The 14,740-nt window shown below is 37.9% G+C and overlaps 1 protein-coding gene across 4 annotated transcripts in view; it reads right to left on the reverse strand.

The window, feature by feature from the left end:
• Positions 1 to 14,740, reverse strand: part of LOC107693955 (clathrin heavy chain 1-like) — a 39,218-nt gene that overhangs the window by 1,259 nt on the left and 23,219 nt on the right. For 2 of the 4 annotated variants that reach the window (XM_016493532.1, XM_016493531.1), the window contains 17 exons: positions 11,882 to 12,079; positions 11,507 to 11,707; positions 10,297 to 10,449; positions 10,018 to 10,140; positions 9,721 to 9,858; positions 9,481 to 9,645; positions 9,205 to 9,385; positions 8,141 to 8,304; positions 6,745 to 6,756; positions 4,662 to 4,787; positions 3,078 to 3,220; positions 2,490 to 2,724; positions 2,260 to 2,382; positions 1,177 to 1,322; positions 836 to 1,019; positions 532 to 724; positions 294 to 451 (listed from right to left, as the gene is read on the reverse strand). In XM_016493532.1, the coding sequence (XP_016349018.1) occupies positions 294 to 451; positions 532 to 724; positions 836 to 1,019; positions 1,177 to 1,322; positions 2,260 to 2,382; positions 2,490 to 2,724; positions 3,078 to 3,220; positions 4,662 to 4,787; positions 6,745 to 6,756; positions 8,141 to 8,304; positions 9,205 to 9,385; positions 9,481 to 9,645; positions 9,721 to 9,858; positions 10,018 to 10,140; positions 10,297 to 10,449; positions 11,507 to 11,707; positions 11,882 to 12,079 (2,643 nt within the window). The remainder of the gene's footprint in view (positions 1 to 293; positions 452 to 531; positions 725 to 835; positions 1,020 to 1,176; positions 1,323 to 2,259; positions 2,383 to 2,489; positions 2,725 to 3,077; positions 3,221 to 4,661; positions 4,788 to 6,744; positions 6,757 to 8,140; positions 8,305 to 9,204; positions 9,386 to 9,480; positions 9,646 to 9,720; positions 9,859 to 10,017; positions 10,141 to 10,296; positions 10,450 to 11,506; positions 11,708 to 11,881; positions 12,080 to 14,740) is intronic. The other 2 variants (XM_016493534.1, XM_016493533.1) reach the window with 1 other exon arrangement.

Below are 14,740 nucleotides of genomic sequence, written 5' to 3' on the forward strand. Positions count from 1 at the left end.
CACATATATATATATTTCAGCTAAATTATTTATTTAAAAATTGTTATTAAATTTTATTTTTTATCATTTTGCTGAAATAAAATGTAAAAATATAAAAATAAAAGCTAAATAAAAATACTAAATGTAAGTGAATTGAAAATTGAAAATAGAATATTAATATAACTTAATAGAATAATATAAGAATAATATAACAAAAATATTAATAAATACTATAACAGTATTTTAATAATGCTGTAATAACACTGTTATAACACTTTTATAACACAAGAAAATAAAAAGCAATTGTACGTTACCTGCTGGATGTGTGCATTATTTGGTCCATTTATAAACTCCTCCAGTTCAGCGAGACGGTTGGTTTTGGCCAGTGCGAAGATCAGCTCGGTCTCCACGTATGACTCTCTGGCCTTCTTTCTGGCCATCTGCAGAAACTTCACCAGGTCCTCCCAGTTGCCTGAGCCAGGAAATACAGTTGTGAATACAGAATCAGAGCAAAAATGTCCTTATCTAGAACTAGCGCTGAAGAGGACGTACCACTCTGGGAAGCGACCTGAACCACCTCCATGTAGGCAGAGGGGTCATCTGCCTTGATGTAGGAGTCAATGGACTCTTTGACGAGACCCTTTTGCAGCTGAGCCTTAGCCAGCTGGCTCCACACTGCAGGTTCATTACAGCGCTCCGCAAACTCATACGCCCGGTCCAGATTACCGATGTGCTCAATCAGAACCTGAGGAGGACAGGAAACATCAGCTCTTTCCTTATCTGCTATTCAATAAATCACTTCAGCAAGCCTACACTTGAAAAAGAAGGCTACTGAAAGTATGGCTTAAACACATACCTGCACTGCAGAGGTGTTGACGTCAAACTTCCTGAAGATAGCAAAGGCCTCCTCGAACAGCTCGCTGCTAATGGCGATGTTGGCGATGTCTGGGGCATCATAGTTGTCCAGGCGGTTGATGTATTCCATGACGCGGGTGCGGTCTGCTTTGATGGCTGTTAGGATGAGCAGGTTCTGTAGGTTTCTAGGAGCAGGATGAAGATTCGACTTGTATTAAACGTTATTAAATTGCATTAAAAGGTTGCGCAAGACTGTTTGGGCAAGGAATTTCATGTCCGTAAACACACAAAAATGGCCTGTTCCAAACGTTCATATGTTGGAATATTTTTGGGCTTATGCACCTGTGTTCGCTAAAGACCGAGTTGTCCAGGACGATCTTTTCCAGCAGCTCAATGAGTTCATTGGGCAGGTCAGCAGTCATGAAGGCCTTCACTGTGACGGACACCTCCTCTGGGTCCTGAGTCTCTGACAGGGCTGTCTGCACCACCTAAAGACAAATAACAACTTGATATTCAAAAAAACATGCAGGAAGGTCAAAAGGGAATCAGAGATTTTAAGACATATGTGACCCTGGACCACAAAACCAGTCGCTGGGGTATATTTGTAGCAATAGCCAAAAAAACATTGTATGGGTCAAAATGATCGATTATTCTGTTATGCCAAAAATCATTAGGATATTAAGATATTTCCTACCGTAAATATATCAAAACTTCATTTTTGATTAGTAATATGCATTGCTAAGAACTTAATTTGGACAACTTTAAAGGCGATTTTCTCAATATTTCGATTTTTTTGCACCCTCAAATTCCAGATTTTCAAATAGTTGTATCTCGGCCAAATATTGTCCTATCCTAACAAACCATACATCAATGGAAAGCTTATTTATTCAGCTTTTAGTAGCTGATTTATAGATTTATGATGTACTAATTTCTTTCAAAAATAATAATAATAATAATTTACTGACTCTAAACGTCTGTTACAAAGCCTAGTGAGCCTATCTAGGAAGAATATTAAGGGATCACAGGAACGCTTTCCAAAGTAAAGACTGTTCAAAACAGATGGTAGAATAATTATGCTGTCTAAGATAACTTAGATTATGAATCCCAGAATGTACCGCAACAAACTTTTCTCAGATTCTTGCATGCCAATTATAAATTCAATGCATTTAAGTGTCAATAACACTCATCTATTTCACCCAATATTAATGTAAAATTAATAAAATATAGACATGTACTTTCAATTCCTCTATGATCCATGTTTGTATATGGTGAGATAGGACTGTGCAAAAAATCGAATGCGATTTTCATGCGCATCTCGTCAGTAAAGGCGCTCCTGTGATTAGTAATAAATCTCCAGCATGTGCTTTCGCATTCGATTTTTTGCACAGCCCTATGGTGAGAGATGAATGTAACACATATGTGTACCTGGTCAATAAGGGGCCTCCTGTAGGGGTTGGTCTCTAAAAGCACGCTGGCCCAAAGCTCTGGGTCTCTGCGGCGCACCAGGTAACGGGACAAACTCTTGAACAGCGAGTTCTCATTGCACACCTGTAAAGAAAAATAAAAGATACAAATTTGATGCTTTATATTGTTGTTGGTTGCTCTAAACTTGGTATGAAAAAGCTTAAAGCTTATTTATGGACAAGCATACTAACATTGATGAGCTCCTGGTCACACTGTCCTCTCTCATAGGTCACACAGGCCAGGTGAGGGTCTCTTTTCTCGCAGTATTTCCCCACCACACGGCTGTCGTAGTATGGGTTTTCCCGCAGGAAGCGTTCTGGGTGGTTGTTGCTGTCAATGTAGATCTTGGCCAAGGCATTATGGGTAGCTGGCTCCTCACAGCCCTCGTGGATACGAGACTCTAGCCATGGCAACAACAGCTTTAGTCTGCAGAAGAAAGACATATCTAAAGCTGTTTATGTTTAGTTAACTTTTATGTTTTTCCAAAATAAGTCATTTTCCCCCCTCATAAAATGACTATATAGCATATTGCAACTGCTAGAGCTGTTGTTAAACAATCAGAACAGCTACTGCTGTTTGTGTTCTTTGTTTACTTGTGCAATCAAAGTTTCATCTGGAAACTCTCATGATGTACACAAACAAATGATTAAACATCACCTAAAATAAACAGAAGCATCCTGTAGTAGTTTTGAATCCAAGATAGCATAACATCAACGTCTCAAGTGCTTTGTTTTGATAACTTCTGGTTTGATATTGACGTTTGGATGCAAAGTTTATACCTGTTTCTCTTCTCCACTTCTGCCACCAGCTCATCGGTGGAAAACTGGCCCCGCACAACCAGGATCAAGTTTTTGATGACGTCCTCGGAGCAGTCAACATCCAGGAGCCCTCCAATTACCACAGGCAAACGGCTTGGGTTCACCTATATATACATAAATGATAATTTACTGTTTGTTCATTGCTTGACTACAGAGGCTATGTGAGCTAGAGCCCTGCATTTCAGCCCGAGCCCAACAGGCCCCAACTTTTTTACGCCCCTCGGGCCGGGCTTCGGGCCAATTTTCATATCATAGTTAAGACGTGGGCCGGGCCTCAGGCCTGTTTTAGGCTTCTCCTTATTTTTATATTTTAGACATCCATCAATTAGTGATGAAAAAAATTGCCTCGCTGGTGGAAACAACACGAGACCGTGCTACCGCGACTGTCAAGAGCGGCTCGACGGTGTTTAGTGTCCCGCAGCAGCAGTATGTATGGTGCGTACCGTCAGCGCAGCTGAACAGTTCTGTGTTCAAATGCAAGCAATAGGCTTAAGCTTGCCGCAAAGCACCGGCAAAAGTAATTACTGTAAATGTGTCAGGGGGAAATAGTAAGGAGATATTTGAGTTATTTACTAATAAACTAGTGTTTTCTGAGTCGGTGTCGCAAGGATGAAGTTGCCGATACTGACTCGCCACTTCTTCATTAAACACGCCTTTAGAGAGAAGTGCATCTTTACGGATTATGATAATGAAAGAGTTTTTGTTTTTGATTTGTTTTATTTCGTTAAGTAGTAATTTAAAGCTTTCTATAGATATATTTATCATGTATTCGCTGAGTTTTGGTTCATTTTTGTAAGCGCTCCTGTTCAAAGACGAGACGGCAGAAAGCGCATCATGTTTGTTTTCTTTATTTTATAAAAGCACAACGTTTTGTTGATATTGTGAGTGCATACAAATAAAAGTAGACCCTTTACAGTTACGAATGATGTATTACTCTTATGAGTAAAAATGACGGCGTATCCACGAACTGTCCGTCTTGCCTGCGCTTATTTCACTCCTCCCCTCACTGCAGCCGCCTACTCTCACCTACATTTCAGGCAAGGCGAGGCGCATCTCAAACAAGCCTATTGTCTTCAAGACTACTAGAAGGCTACAGGCAGGTGAGTTTTATCAGGGTTGGATCAAATCTCTGCAGGAAAGTGCCCTGGAAGGGCCAAGTTTGCCCATCCTGGGCTAAATTGATCAAACATAGGCTCACTGTCTGCCGCTGGCCACTTGGTTGTTACTTTTAAAAAACAAAAACGTATATTTAACGAACAAAAAATGCTCGAAACTTTTTTTTTTAATTAACTTCATAAAAAAATGAAACGAAATATAATCACTTTGCTATTACATACAAAACTGAACTATTTTAATAGCTGAAACAGTAGTATAAGCTGTTTTGGGAGAAGGGGAAAAAAAAGACGTGCTCGGGCCGGTAATTCTGATAAGCTGTCGGACATGGGCCATGCTAGGGCCTGAGCGTCTCGGGCCAGGACCGGGCTAGGGCCTAAATTTGAGGCCCGTGCAGGGCTCTAATGTGAGCGGTAAGTAAAGGTTACTCACCTTTTGCACGTAGATTTCGATGTACTTCTGCAGGTTGTTTCGGTACAGATAGAGTACAAGATCATGGACGAAGTCAAAGCGATCACACACAATAATGAGAGGCAGCTGGTCCGTGAGTTTAGCTTCCTGTCAGTCAAACGTTGGGGAGATGAGAAGATAACATCAGTTCAATAATACAGTCAAATCTGCAAAAGTTTAAGAGTAAATTCTAAAATGAATTTTTATTCAAAACATTTCATTAATTATTCAGTATAAGATTTAAAGTTACATAACTTAAAGGATGACAAAACTGTTTTAAGTTTATGAAACAGATTTAACTGTATTTGTTGACTAAAATTACTGAAAATGATTAGCTCTACAAAAACCTACTGAGTAGTTCATAATTTAAAAAAGTAAATATTAAAGCAATAAAAAAACCAGTTGTATAAAAACTGCCAAGTAAATAATAATAAAAAAAGAATAATTTAAAAGCAATACAAACTAGTTCTATAAAAACTTACCAAGTAAATCAGATTTAAAAAAGTAAATATTAAGGCCATAAAAACTAGTTCTATAAAAACCTAATTCATAATTTAAAAAAGTAAACATTAAAGCAATACAAACTAGTTCTACAAAAACCTACCAAGTAAAATCATATTTATAAAAGTAAATATTAAATGTGCTGTATGTAAGTTTTTGACTCTACTAAAGCATAAAAATACCATAATATGTTTGCAGATATTTAAGAAACATGCTAAGTTAACATACTTGTTTATCTGAAAAACAATGCTACAGTCAGTTATTCATTCTCCTTTGAAAATGTGCGTTCCGGGCCGAAATGTCGGTCTCTGTTTTGGTTTGTGAAACCCGCCCACTGCCAGTTTACCCAATTGTATTTCATCACCCCGGGTTGCCAGTTGGCGGAAAACACAGCGTATTTCATTTCATTCATCGTCATGTGCGCTCGTTCCTGTTGGTGTCGTCAATCTGGCAACCTGTGTGTGCATCAAGTCTGAGGAGGAGGGGCCGGGTGAAAAAAACCCCTCTCCAATATTTTTAATTTGGACTGCAATACCTAGTTCAACCACTCGGTGTCAATCCTACATATAGCACCTTTAAGGCCATAAAAACTAGTTCTACAAAAACCTAATTCATAATTTAACAAGTAAACATTAAAGCAATACAAACTAGTTCTATATAAACCTACCAAGTAATTAATATTTAAAACAAGTTCTATCAAAAACTACCTTATAATTCACAATTTAAAGATATAATTAAAAAAAAATGTTAAAGCAATAAAAAAAAATTAACCATGACAAATTGAGAATGTTACAAACATGATTCGAGGATAACTGAGTAGTCCACAAAATATGTTTTTTTGAAGAATTGTGTGGTTAGTGGTTAAAAGAAGGTCTATAACTGAAAACAAGGCTTGAATCATGTCAAACTTTGAGGTGGCAGTATTACTCCCCCTGCTGGCTAAAACATTTAAAACTTCTTTTGCCACAGTACAGTTTACAACACATACAGGATTAATGAACTGGGATTGTACAATTCACTCCAAAGAAACGCCACAAATCAACCTCCACAACCTTCAACACATTAAGCGTGTCTTCAGATATTTACAGAGGCTGAACATTTGCAGTGAAGCCTTAAACAAGACTATATTAAACTTGAACCAGTCTCAAAATCATTCCACAAAACTTGGCTTTCCGGATCCACCCTTTGAAGCTGGCAGAGTCCAACAGAGAAGTCAACTTTATAAGGTCTGACTCTGGTGGAATAGATTCTGAAAAAGACCCGAGGCTTCCATTTCTGCAGAACATGGTCACCACAAATCAACCACAGCCAAACACACATCAACACACTACCACAAAACCACAAACGCAATCTCAGCCCGGTCACTCGCTACGATTTCAAGTTCAGGCCAAGAGAGGGTTGTTCCCAGCAGTCAATGCTTTTCGAAACCTCCCTGTATGTGCATCGCACACACCAATCCCAGTATTAATCCTTCAACTGACCACTAGGAGAAAAGAAGGGATGACAAAAGAAAAGAGAAGGGAATAAAGTAAAGAGAGTTTTGTAGTACTTAGGGTCAATTTACCTGATACAAGTCCTGACCATCCCATAAGTACAGGGTAAAGCACAGGAGATAACAACAGCCGCCATCAGGATAAAAGAGTGAGATCAACTCCCTAAAACTAGAAATCCTAAATAGGGAGCCTGATGTAAATGGGGATCATTTGTTAATAAAAAGAGAAAACAACCTTTATTGGATTTTCCCCCAAACTTCCAAGATATTAAATGTTCTGTTTTATTGTGCATATGTTTATTCAATTTCAATGACACTAAAACAATGTACTGAATCCAATATAAAACAATCTCTTTTATTAATAGCATTTGTTGACTACCACATAAAATAATTTCAACTCATCCTTATTTTTTTATCTTAAATTACATTTTTCTATATTTTATTTTATATATATTTTTCAATTATTTTATTATTAATATTATTTATTCTATTTTCACAGTAAAACGCATCCAATGGATGTACACCAGGTCAGGGTTCTGGAGGGTTTAGAAGCAGAAATCTGAAGCTGGTATTTTTGTTGAAACACTTTATTGAATTGTTCAGTAAAAACGGTTTATTATTTGAGCTGGAGAATTTTCCAAATCGCTCTTTTGACTTAGAAATAACCTTCAAAGTAGATGAATTTCTGGTTATGCACTTCTGACATAATTCCTGTGGCCATTACGTCAGCAAACGAAGTTGGAATATTGAGTTAACACACACAAGACTAGTAAGTGATTTTATGTGCAATTATTAAAATTAAGCAAATATTTATTTTAGCATGAGACTATTTTGATGGAATCACTTACTAACCTTGTCTGTATAATAATGAATAAATAAATGATAATATAAAAAAAAAGTAATAATAAAAAGATAAAAATTCTTAAATAAAACAAGTAAAGATTAGTTACAATTATTTAATGCGCTTATCAACATGATGCCACAAATGCTATTAAAAGAGCTTAATTTGAGATCATTATGAAGGTTTCAATCTTGTGGCTTGTTTCCATGCATATTTAATATTTATTTTAACAGTACTTAGTTACCATAATTTGTGTTGAATTTTAAACTGTTTAAATATTCCTTTTTTTCAGTGGTAACTGACATTGACATTTGCAGCAAATGGTGTTTATAGAGCTAATAGAACTTTTATTAAACTCAGAATATTCCTTTATCATAAAATGACAAGGATCAAACAGACATTTCCGTTAAAAAATCTGTTACAATTTTGTCCACTTGCATCTGAAATTGCAAAAGGCTTGCATGTAAATGATAAAAGACAGATCAGTAGAAGAGAACAAAGCAGGAAATGTAACGAGGAAAAAAGATGGAAAGCGTTTTAACAGATGAGAAACTAGAGAATATAATGTGCTTTTTGTGGTCAGCTATGGATCATTTCGAGGGGTTTCACTGACAGTCTTGGCAGTACCTTGAGAAAGTTCTTGACATGTTCAGGGTCATAGCAGTTGCTTTCCCGACAGATCCGCTCCACCTCTTTGATTTGGCCCGTCTTGCATGCGGCCTGGATGTATTTGAAATGCACCTCTGAGTCCTGGCTGAAGTTCACAATCGAGCCAAGGAAGTAGAACAGACCTGCATCCAGCACAGAACAACAAATGACGCTTGACAGTTACTGGACAGATGTCTGATTGTGGTTACGGTTTGATCTACACGTTTCGTATATGCAGATTTTGTGTGATACTTTAATGGGATTTTTGTTCTTTTAAAATATTTTGTTCCACAGAGGAAAGTCAAATGGGTTTGGGATGACATGAGGGTGAGTAAATGATGAAAGGGTGCACAAACCCTTTAAAATTACAGATTAGGCCGCTACATCTGCATGAGCATTGCGTTTCCATTACAATTTTGCTTCTTGTCAAAAGCACTCTTGTCATATGAAAAGCCTGAGGGATTGTGGGTGGCCGCTGCCTGCTCTGATTGCCAAACCTTTTGTCCTACTTAGCCCAGAACGGAAGGCTACATGCTGCTCCACACACAGAACAGAGCCATTTTACGGCCAAGATACCAGTCAAATGTGTCTGCACTATGAAAGGCAACCAGCAGAGTGACCACGAGTGTTTACGTACAAGTTTAAATACACTCAAGAGTGACTTTCTTGCAGTGCCTGCCAACAGAATTCTTAGGCTTGCCAGATATATCAGAAGAAACTACATGGGCAATGTATACTCTAAGTGGGATTCATATGCAGAAAAAATGTTGCGTTTATCCAACCCTTCTTATTCAGTCTTATTGTTTTTGAATGTACTTTATGAACTTTACAGTTGTTTGTGTTTATTGGATAAGGTTATTGGTTTTAGCTAACAAATTTGTTGATTAGTTCGTTAAATCACTTAAAACAGACTTTTCTTGTCAAAAAAAAAAAAAAAAAAAACTTTTAAGATTCCCTGATATTTCCGAGCTGTCCCATGTCAAAGTGTTTGAACTTTCCAGTGACATCACATGTTAATAAATTATGAGGAATCTAGTTCTTACCCTCAAAACTCTTGAAAGACTCGAAAAGCTCAGTGAGCGCCTGGGTAGATAGCTGCTCATGATACTTGGAGGCCACCTGGACACAGATCTGAAGGTTCTGCCTGATGTTAGCGGACAGCATGGCTCTTAGACACTCCAGAGAGTCCTCCACTGACAGAGCGCCAAAAAAGTTCACCAGCCACTGCAGACAATAACAGAGTGCAAAACGAAGAGAGACAGAATGAAAAAGAAGGTCACACTTCAATTCAGTATGATAAAAAAGAACTTGCTGGGTACCTCCGGGTTGAGCAGGTGTGTGTGTACGACAGCTCGTTTGATGTCGTACAGGTCAGTATAGTGCTCTAAAGCTCTCTGCAGAAGCCCTGCCTTCTCACACAGCTGGGCAATGTGGGCACGATCGTAGTTAGTGAACATCTGATTTCCTAGGATGGCATCTGCAACCTGCAAGAGACCGTTTTGCTTGAAACTTGTCTAACACAATGACAATCCAGATGCTTTTCAGTGTGCAGTGTGTACCTGTGGTGCATGCATCAGGTTCATTTCCAGCAGACGGGTCTGCAATGGAGCTTCTGATGGGCGGTTGTTTTTTAAAGCATCCAAAAGGAAGGACGTGCACTGCTGGACCAGGTTATACTCCATAAACACATCAACGATCTGGGAGAAAAACAAATTTTTCAGTGAACGTCTTTCACAGCTCCTAAATTTGAGTCTTAACAAACAGCCTCTGGGTCACATCGTTTCTCTCTAAATCATTTGAAATCTTTCTTCTCAACCTCCCACTCCTTTCTTCTCTTCTCCTCCTCTGTTCCTGACCTGTGTGATGTCAGCCAGCGGTTCCTCATCCTGAACGAGCATCTGAGCAAACTGCAGACCCTGATCCGGACTGATCCGCATCACGTTCCTCAGCAGAAAGATCCAGTCTGGGGTGTAGCCCACCTATAAACGCCAAATGAGGTATGAGTATTTCTATTTTAATTAATTCAATACTTTTTAAACTTCAAATTGACTGATCAGTCATCATACCTTTTTGGCATACAGGACAATCTAATTCAATACTTTTTAAACTTCAAATTGACTGATCAGTCATCATACCTTTTTGGCATACAGGACAATCTTGGGGAACTGGCCGGTTTCTGCAAAACACTGAATGACTTTGTTGGGTACGTTGGCCCTCAGGTAGACACTAAGAGCAAGAGTGGGGTCCACAGACTTCACCAAGTCGCCCAACTCCTCTGAGCACTCAAGCTGAAGAGAAACAACAGAAATTTACCATTAAGGTTAAATACGATTTAAGAATGCGGTGTGAATTCAAAGTAATTTGATTCTTAAGAACCGGTTCTTTTGGCAAAATGATTCACAAAAAAGCGTCTTCAGTGAGTATCACATGATCCTTTAGAAATCATTCTAATATACTGATTTGGTGTTCAAATAACATTTATCATCATCATTAATGATAAAAAGCAGTTGTGTTGGAGCACTGGAAATGTTTTTATTTCAGGATTATCTGATGAATAGATTGTTAAAAAGCATTTATTTCAAATATAAATCAATTGTAACATTATGAAAGTTTTTTACTGTAATTTCTGGTAAATTTAATGCATCCTTGCTGAATAAAAGAAAAAAAAAAATATATAAAAAAAAAAACACTGACCCCAAATTTTTTAAATGGTTGTGAAGGAGGGTCCAATTGTAAGGTTGAAATTAATACAAGGAAAACTTGATTTGGTATAGTGATCTTTGTGTGTATTTTTCCGTTATTTCAGGAATATTTCAGGACTGAGCATAGCATCATGGTCCTTAACTCTTTAAATAAATCATGGTTGTGGGGCAACAAATCACGTCAGTTCAATCAATAAACCAAGTCGAGAGATGTAACTTGTTGAGGCTATGAGAAAGAGCATTTTATTTCAGTTATTTTAAGTGCGGATTGTAAAAAACAGACTGGAATGAAACCCAAGACTTTCCTCTGTGCTTTAGAAGGAGAAAACCCAAATACCCCTTGCCCCACATAACAAACACATGACATCACATCTAAAGCAAACATCTTAGATAACAGACACACACATTCACACACAAACACAGTTGTTCTCATAATCCACAGTCTGTTTTCACACAGACCCCTTCTTTGTCACAAAAATATGGAGGCATTCTTTCGGTTTATGGAAGAAGAAAAACGCATGCGAAGAGCACACCCTGTTCCTTGAGCCTCTCGCACAAACACACACACACATGCGTACAGAGGAAGAGGCTCTTGTGGCTGTGTGTGGAGATAACCATCTCCCCTGGGACCTCCTCCACATACCTTGTCCTCCTTCAGCCATTTCTCCAGAAGCTGTTTGCGGCCCTGCTGAAGGACTGGTCTGCACAGCTCCAGAGACTCAAACTTGTTGAGCTGGCCCTGGTCCAGCAGGATCCCGAAATACTGCAGGAGTGGGGATGTCTGGCCGGGCTGAGCCGGGACGCCCTGGAACCGACGGATGGTGTCAGGAGTGCGCAGGATACCCTGAGATAAACAAGAAGTGAAGAGAAGTATTATATAATAATGCTAAAATGTTTACTATAATATAATTATTATAAAAAAGTGCTTTGTTTAAGTTAATTATAATAAATTATTCTATTTAATTTAAAATATGTTATTATTAAACATCATATTACAAAAATAATCAGCCCTACTCACCTTTGGAGCATTAGCGGCCACTTTAGCTGCCTCAGAGTAGTTTCCTGCGGCAAAGAGGTTGTTAAACTTGCGGCCAAACAGCTCCTCGGCTCCTGCCAGATTATTTCGGACCGCCATCCGTAAAGCCAGGTCTGGATTCTGCAGCACATTGGTGATGTACTGGATGATGTTCTCCTCCTCAACACACACTGACAACACCTACGAAACACACACACACACACAAAATGGAGTTATAAAGTTTGAGATTTATGTTTGCAATTAGTAATTTACCTTCAGAACGACGAAAAGGAAGGTCAGACAAAATGAGACATTTAATCTTTCAGAGTACATTTCTATTACATAGAGAGCCAGATCAGAAAAATAGAGAATGAACAACTCTAACACACGAACAGTAAGCTTTTTGAATTAAACATATTGAGAAATGTCCTCACTCTCCGTTGTAAACAACGTGTGTTCTTGATCATCTCTCTCAGTTCTTGGTCGGAGTATTTTGGTTCGAACAAGTAGGGCTGTGCATAAAATTCCATGTCATCCTCTTTCACATTGAAATCATCATCCATTGTAACTTTTACATTGTGAGCTTTAGACGTTGGTACCGCTGGTGAAGGTCTGCACATGAGACCTCACTCTCCGTTGTTAACAAACAGCATCAGCTTATGTTTGAGTATGTGCCCACACATACGTTATTATGCCACCGGAAGTTTGTGCTACAGACAGTCGTGAGGGTGCTGAGAACTGTTTGCCCAGGCAGTGGATTAAAGGTAGTAATATTGTAAATAATTGTCACTTCCTTGCACAGATGAATCGTTTCGCTTCATAAGACCTCAATGTATTGTCAGGAGCCACGGGTATTAATTTGGTCTTGCCTGTGTATATATATTTTTTTTTTTTGAGACACACAGCGTATCAATTACCAAGGACAATGGTTTCACCTAAAAATCTTCTTTATTGTTCTGTTGAAGAAAATAGTCACCTACATCTTACATGGCCTGAGAGTGAGTAAATTAACAGCAAATTTAAATTTTTGGGTGAACTAACCCTTTAAATTACAATAATATTATTGTTCCTGTTATTTTTATTATCATTACTATTTTGTTGTTAATCATTTATCTATTTGTTAATATAGATACTAATATTACTCACTAATAATAGTAAAATGTTCTTATTGATTGCTCAATGTTTTAAATGTCTTTTCTCAAATTTTCTCAGCAGAGCTTTAATGTAATTTAGCATCTTCACAGGAAGGAGGTGCAAATAGGAAATTCCCTTGGTAGTTTTCTTGGTCACTTTTACCTGCATAAAAGCAGCTGGAACATCCATCACACACACAGCACAAGTGATCTGTTATATAATATCAAGGACCCTTAATGAGAAACGTAACACCTCGTATCAGCTGACGTCCTCACACTGAAGCTAAGGTGCATACTAATGCTTGTCTCTAGTATGTAACATGATCAGATGAGACGTAAAAGGTGTCCCCTTTCAACCAATGTCACTGCTTTGACCAAACATCTTGTATCTTTATTTCCAATAAAATGGTACTAATGAGATCTCTAGGAATTACGGACCAGCCAAGAGGTTGTTTGAGAGATGCTTAAAGTTTGATATTACTACTGTAGATGTTTGGCCAAGAGACACAAGCTGAAGCCGCCAAAGCCCATCAAAGCACAATGTTCTGCAATATTTCTCTGGAGGTACAGTACATATTGAAGCCTGGAAGGACGATTTCCTCAGCTACTAGGTTGAAACACATCCACAAACCAATAAAACAGATTTATGATGCTTAACTTGTGTGAACATGGATTACACTAGACAAGTGAGGCCAGTTTATAATAAACAACCAAGATTAAAACGTTTTCCCCCAGTCTGGGACTATTTTAACTGCTTGCGGCCAAGATCACACTGTAAATTTCTGTATCTCTGCTGTAAGTGCATGTCGTAAGCGTTTGTACGCTACTGTGTGTTCTAGATCGGCATCAGCAGGTCAAAGTCACAGGTATTATTCTGCATGGATGAACATCACTCTCTGCTTAAACCCGCACGTTCATCCCCCAACAATATGGGTCAGCTCCCCCACAGATGGAGGAAGGCAGAGACACTAAAGAGAGGAGTAAAAATAGAGCAGCTCATTGTGTCTATCAGCTTTCCCCCACAAAGAGGCAGTGAGAGAGAAAGAAAAGGAGAGGGCAAGTGAACGGGAGATTACATTTGTGCGTGCGTGCGTGCGCGTGACAGACAGAAGCTGCAGTGGTCCATGGGGGAAGAACGCTGCACTGACGTCAATAAAAGCCCAATGTCTGAGGAGATGATGGTAGTAATAATGAGTCACTCCTGATGAGGACCCCAAACAACACAAACACCTGCACAGAGTACATCCCAGTATGTGTTATCAGTCGGACAAGATAATACCCATCCCAGTTTCTTAAAAAAAAAAAAAAAGGATTATATAATGCCAAATAATAAATAATGCTATATAATATATAATAAATGTTTGGAATATATACATTTTCATTCATTCTTAGGCAGTGTAGCAAAAACTCAAAATAATACAAATAATGCAACCATTTAGATTAAAAAGTGTACAAAAATAATTTCTAAATAATTTGTATATTGCTATTAACCATGACAACAACAATAATAACTATAACAATAAATAAAATTATTACTGTTAATAATTTAACTGTTTTATCTATCCGTGATGAATTGCTTATGTTATGTAAATGTATTTATGTTAAAAAGCAGAAACACATTTTAATTGTATTATTATTTTTAGTATAACTATAAACAGATGAACTATTAACAAATAGATACATTATTAAAAATCCTAATTTAATAAATTATTACTACTAAATTAATTAA

Source organism: Sinocyclocheilus anshuiensis, unplaced genomic scaffold, assembly GCF_001515605.1.
Source record: "Sinocyclocheilus anshuiensis isolate Anshui unplaced genomic scaffold, SAMN03320099.WGS_v1.1 scaffold694, whole genome shotgun sequence".
NCBI classification, from domain to species: domain Eukaryota; kingdom Metazoa; phylum Chordata; class Actinopteri; order Cypriniformes; family Cyprinidae; genus Sinocyclocheilus; species Sinocyclocheilus anshuiensis.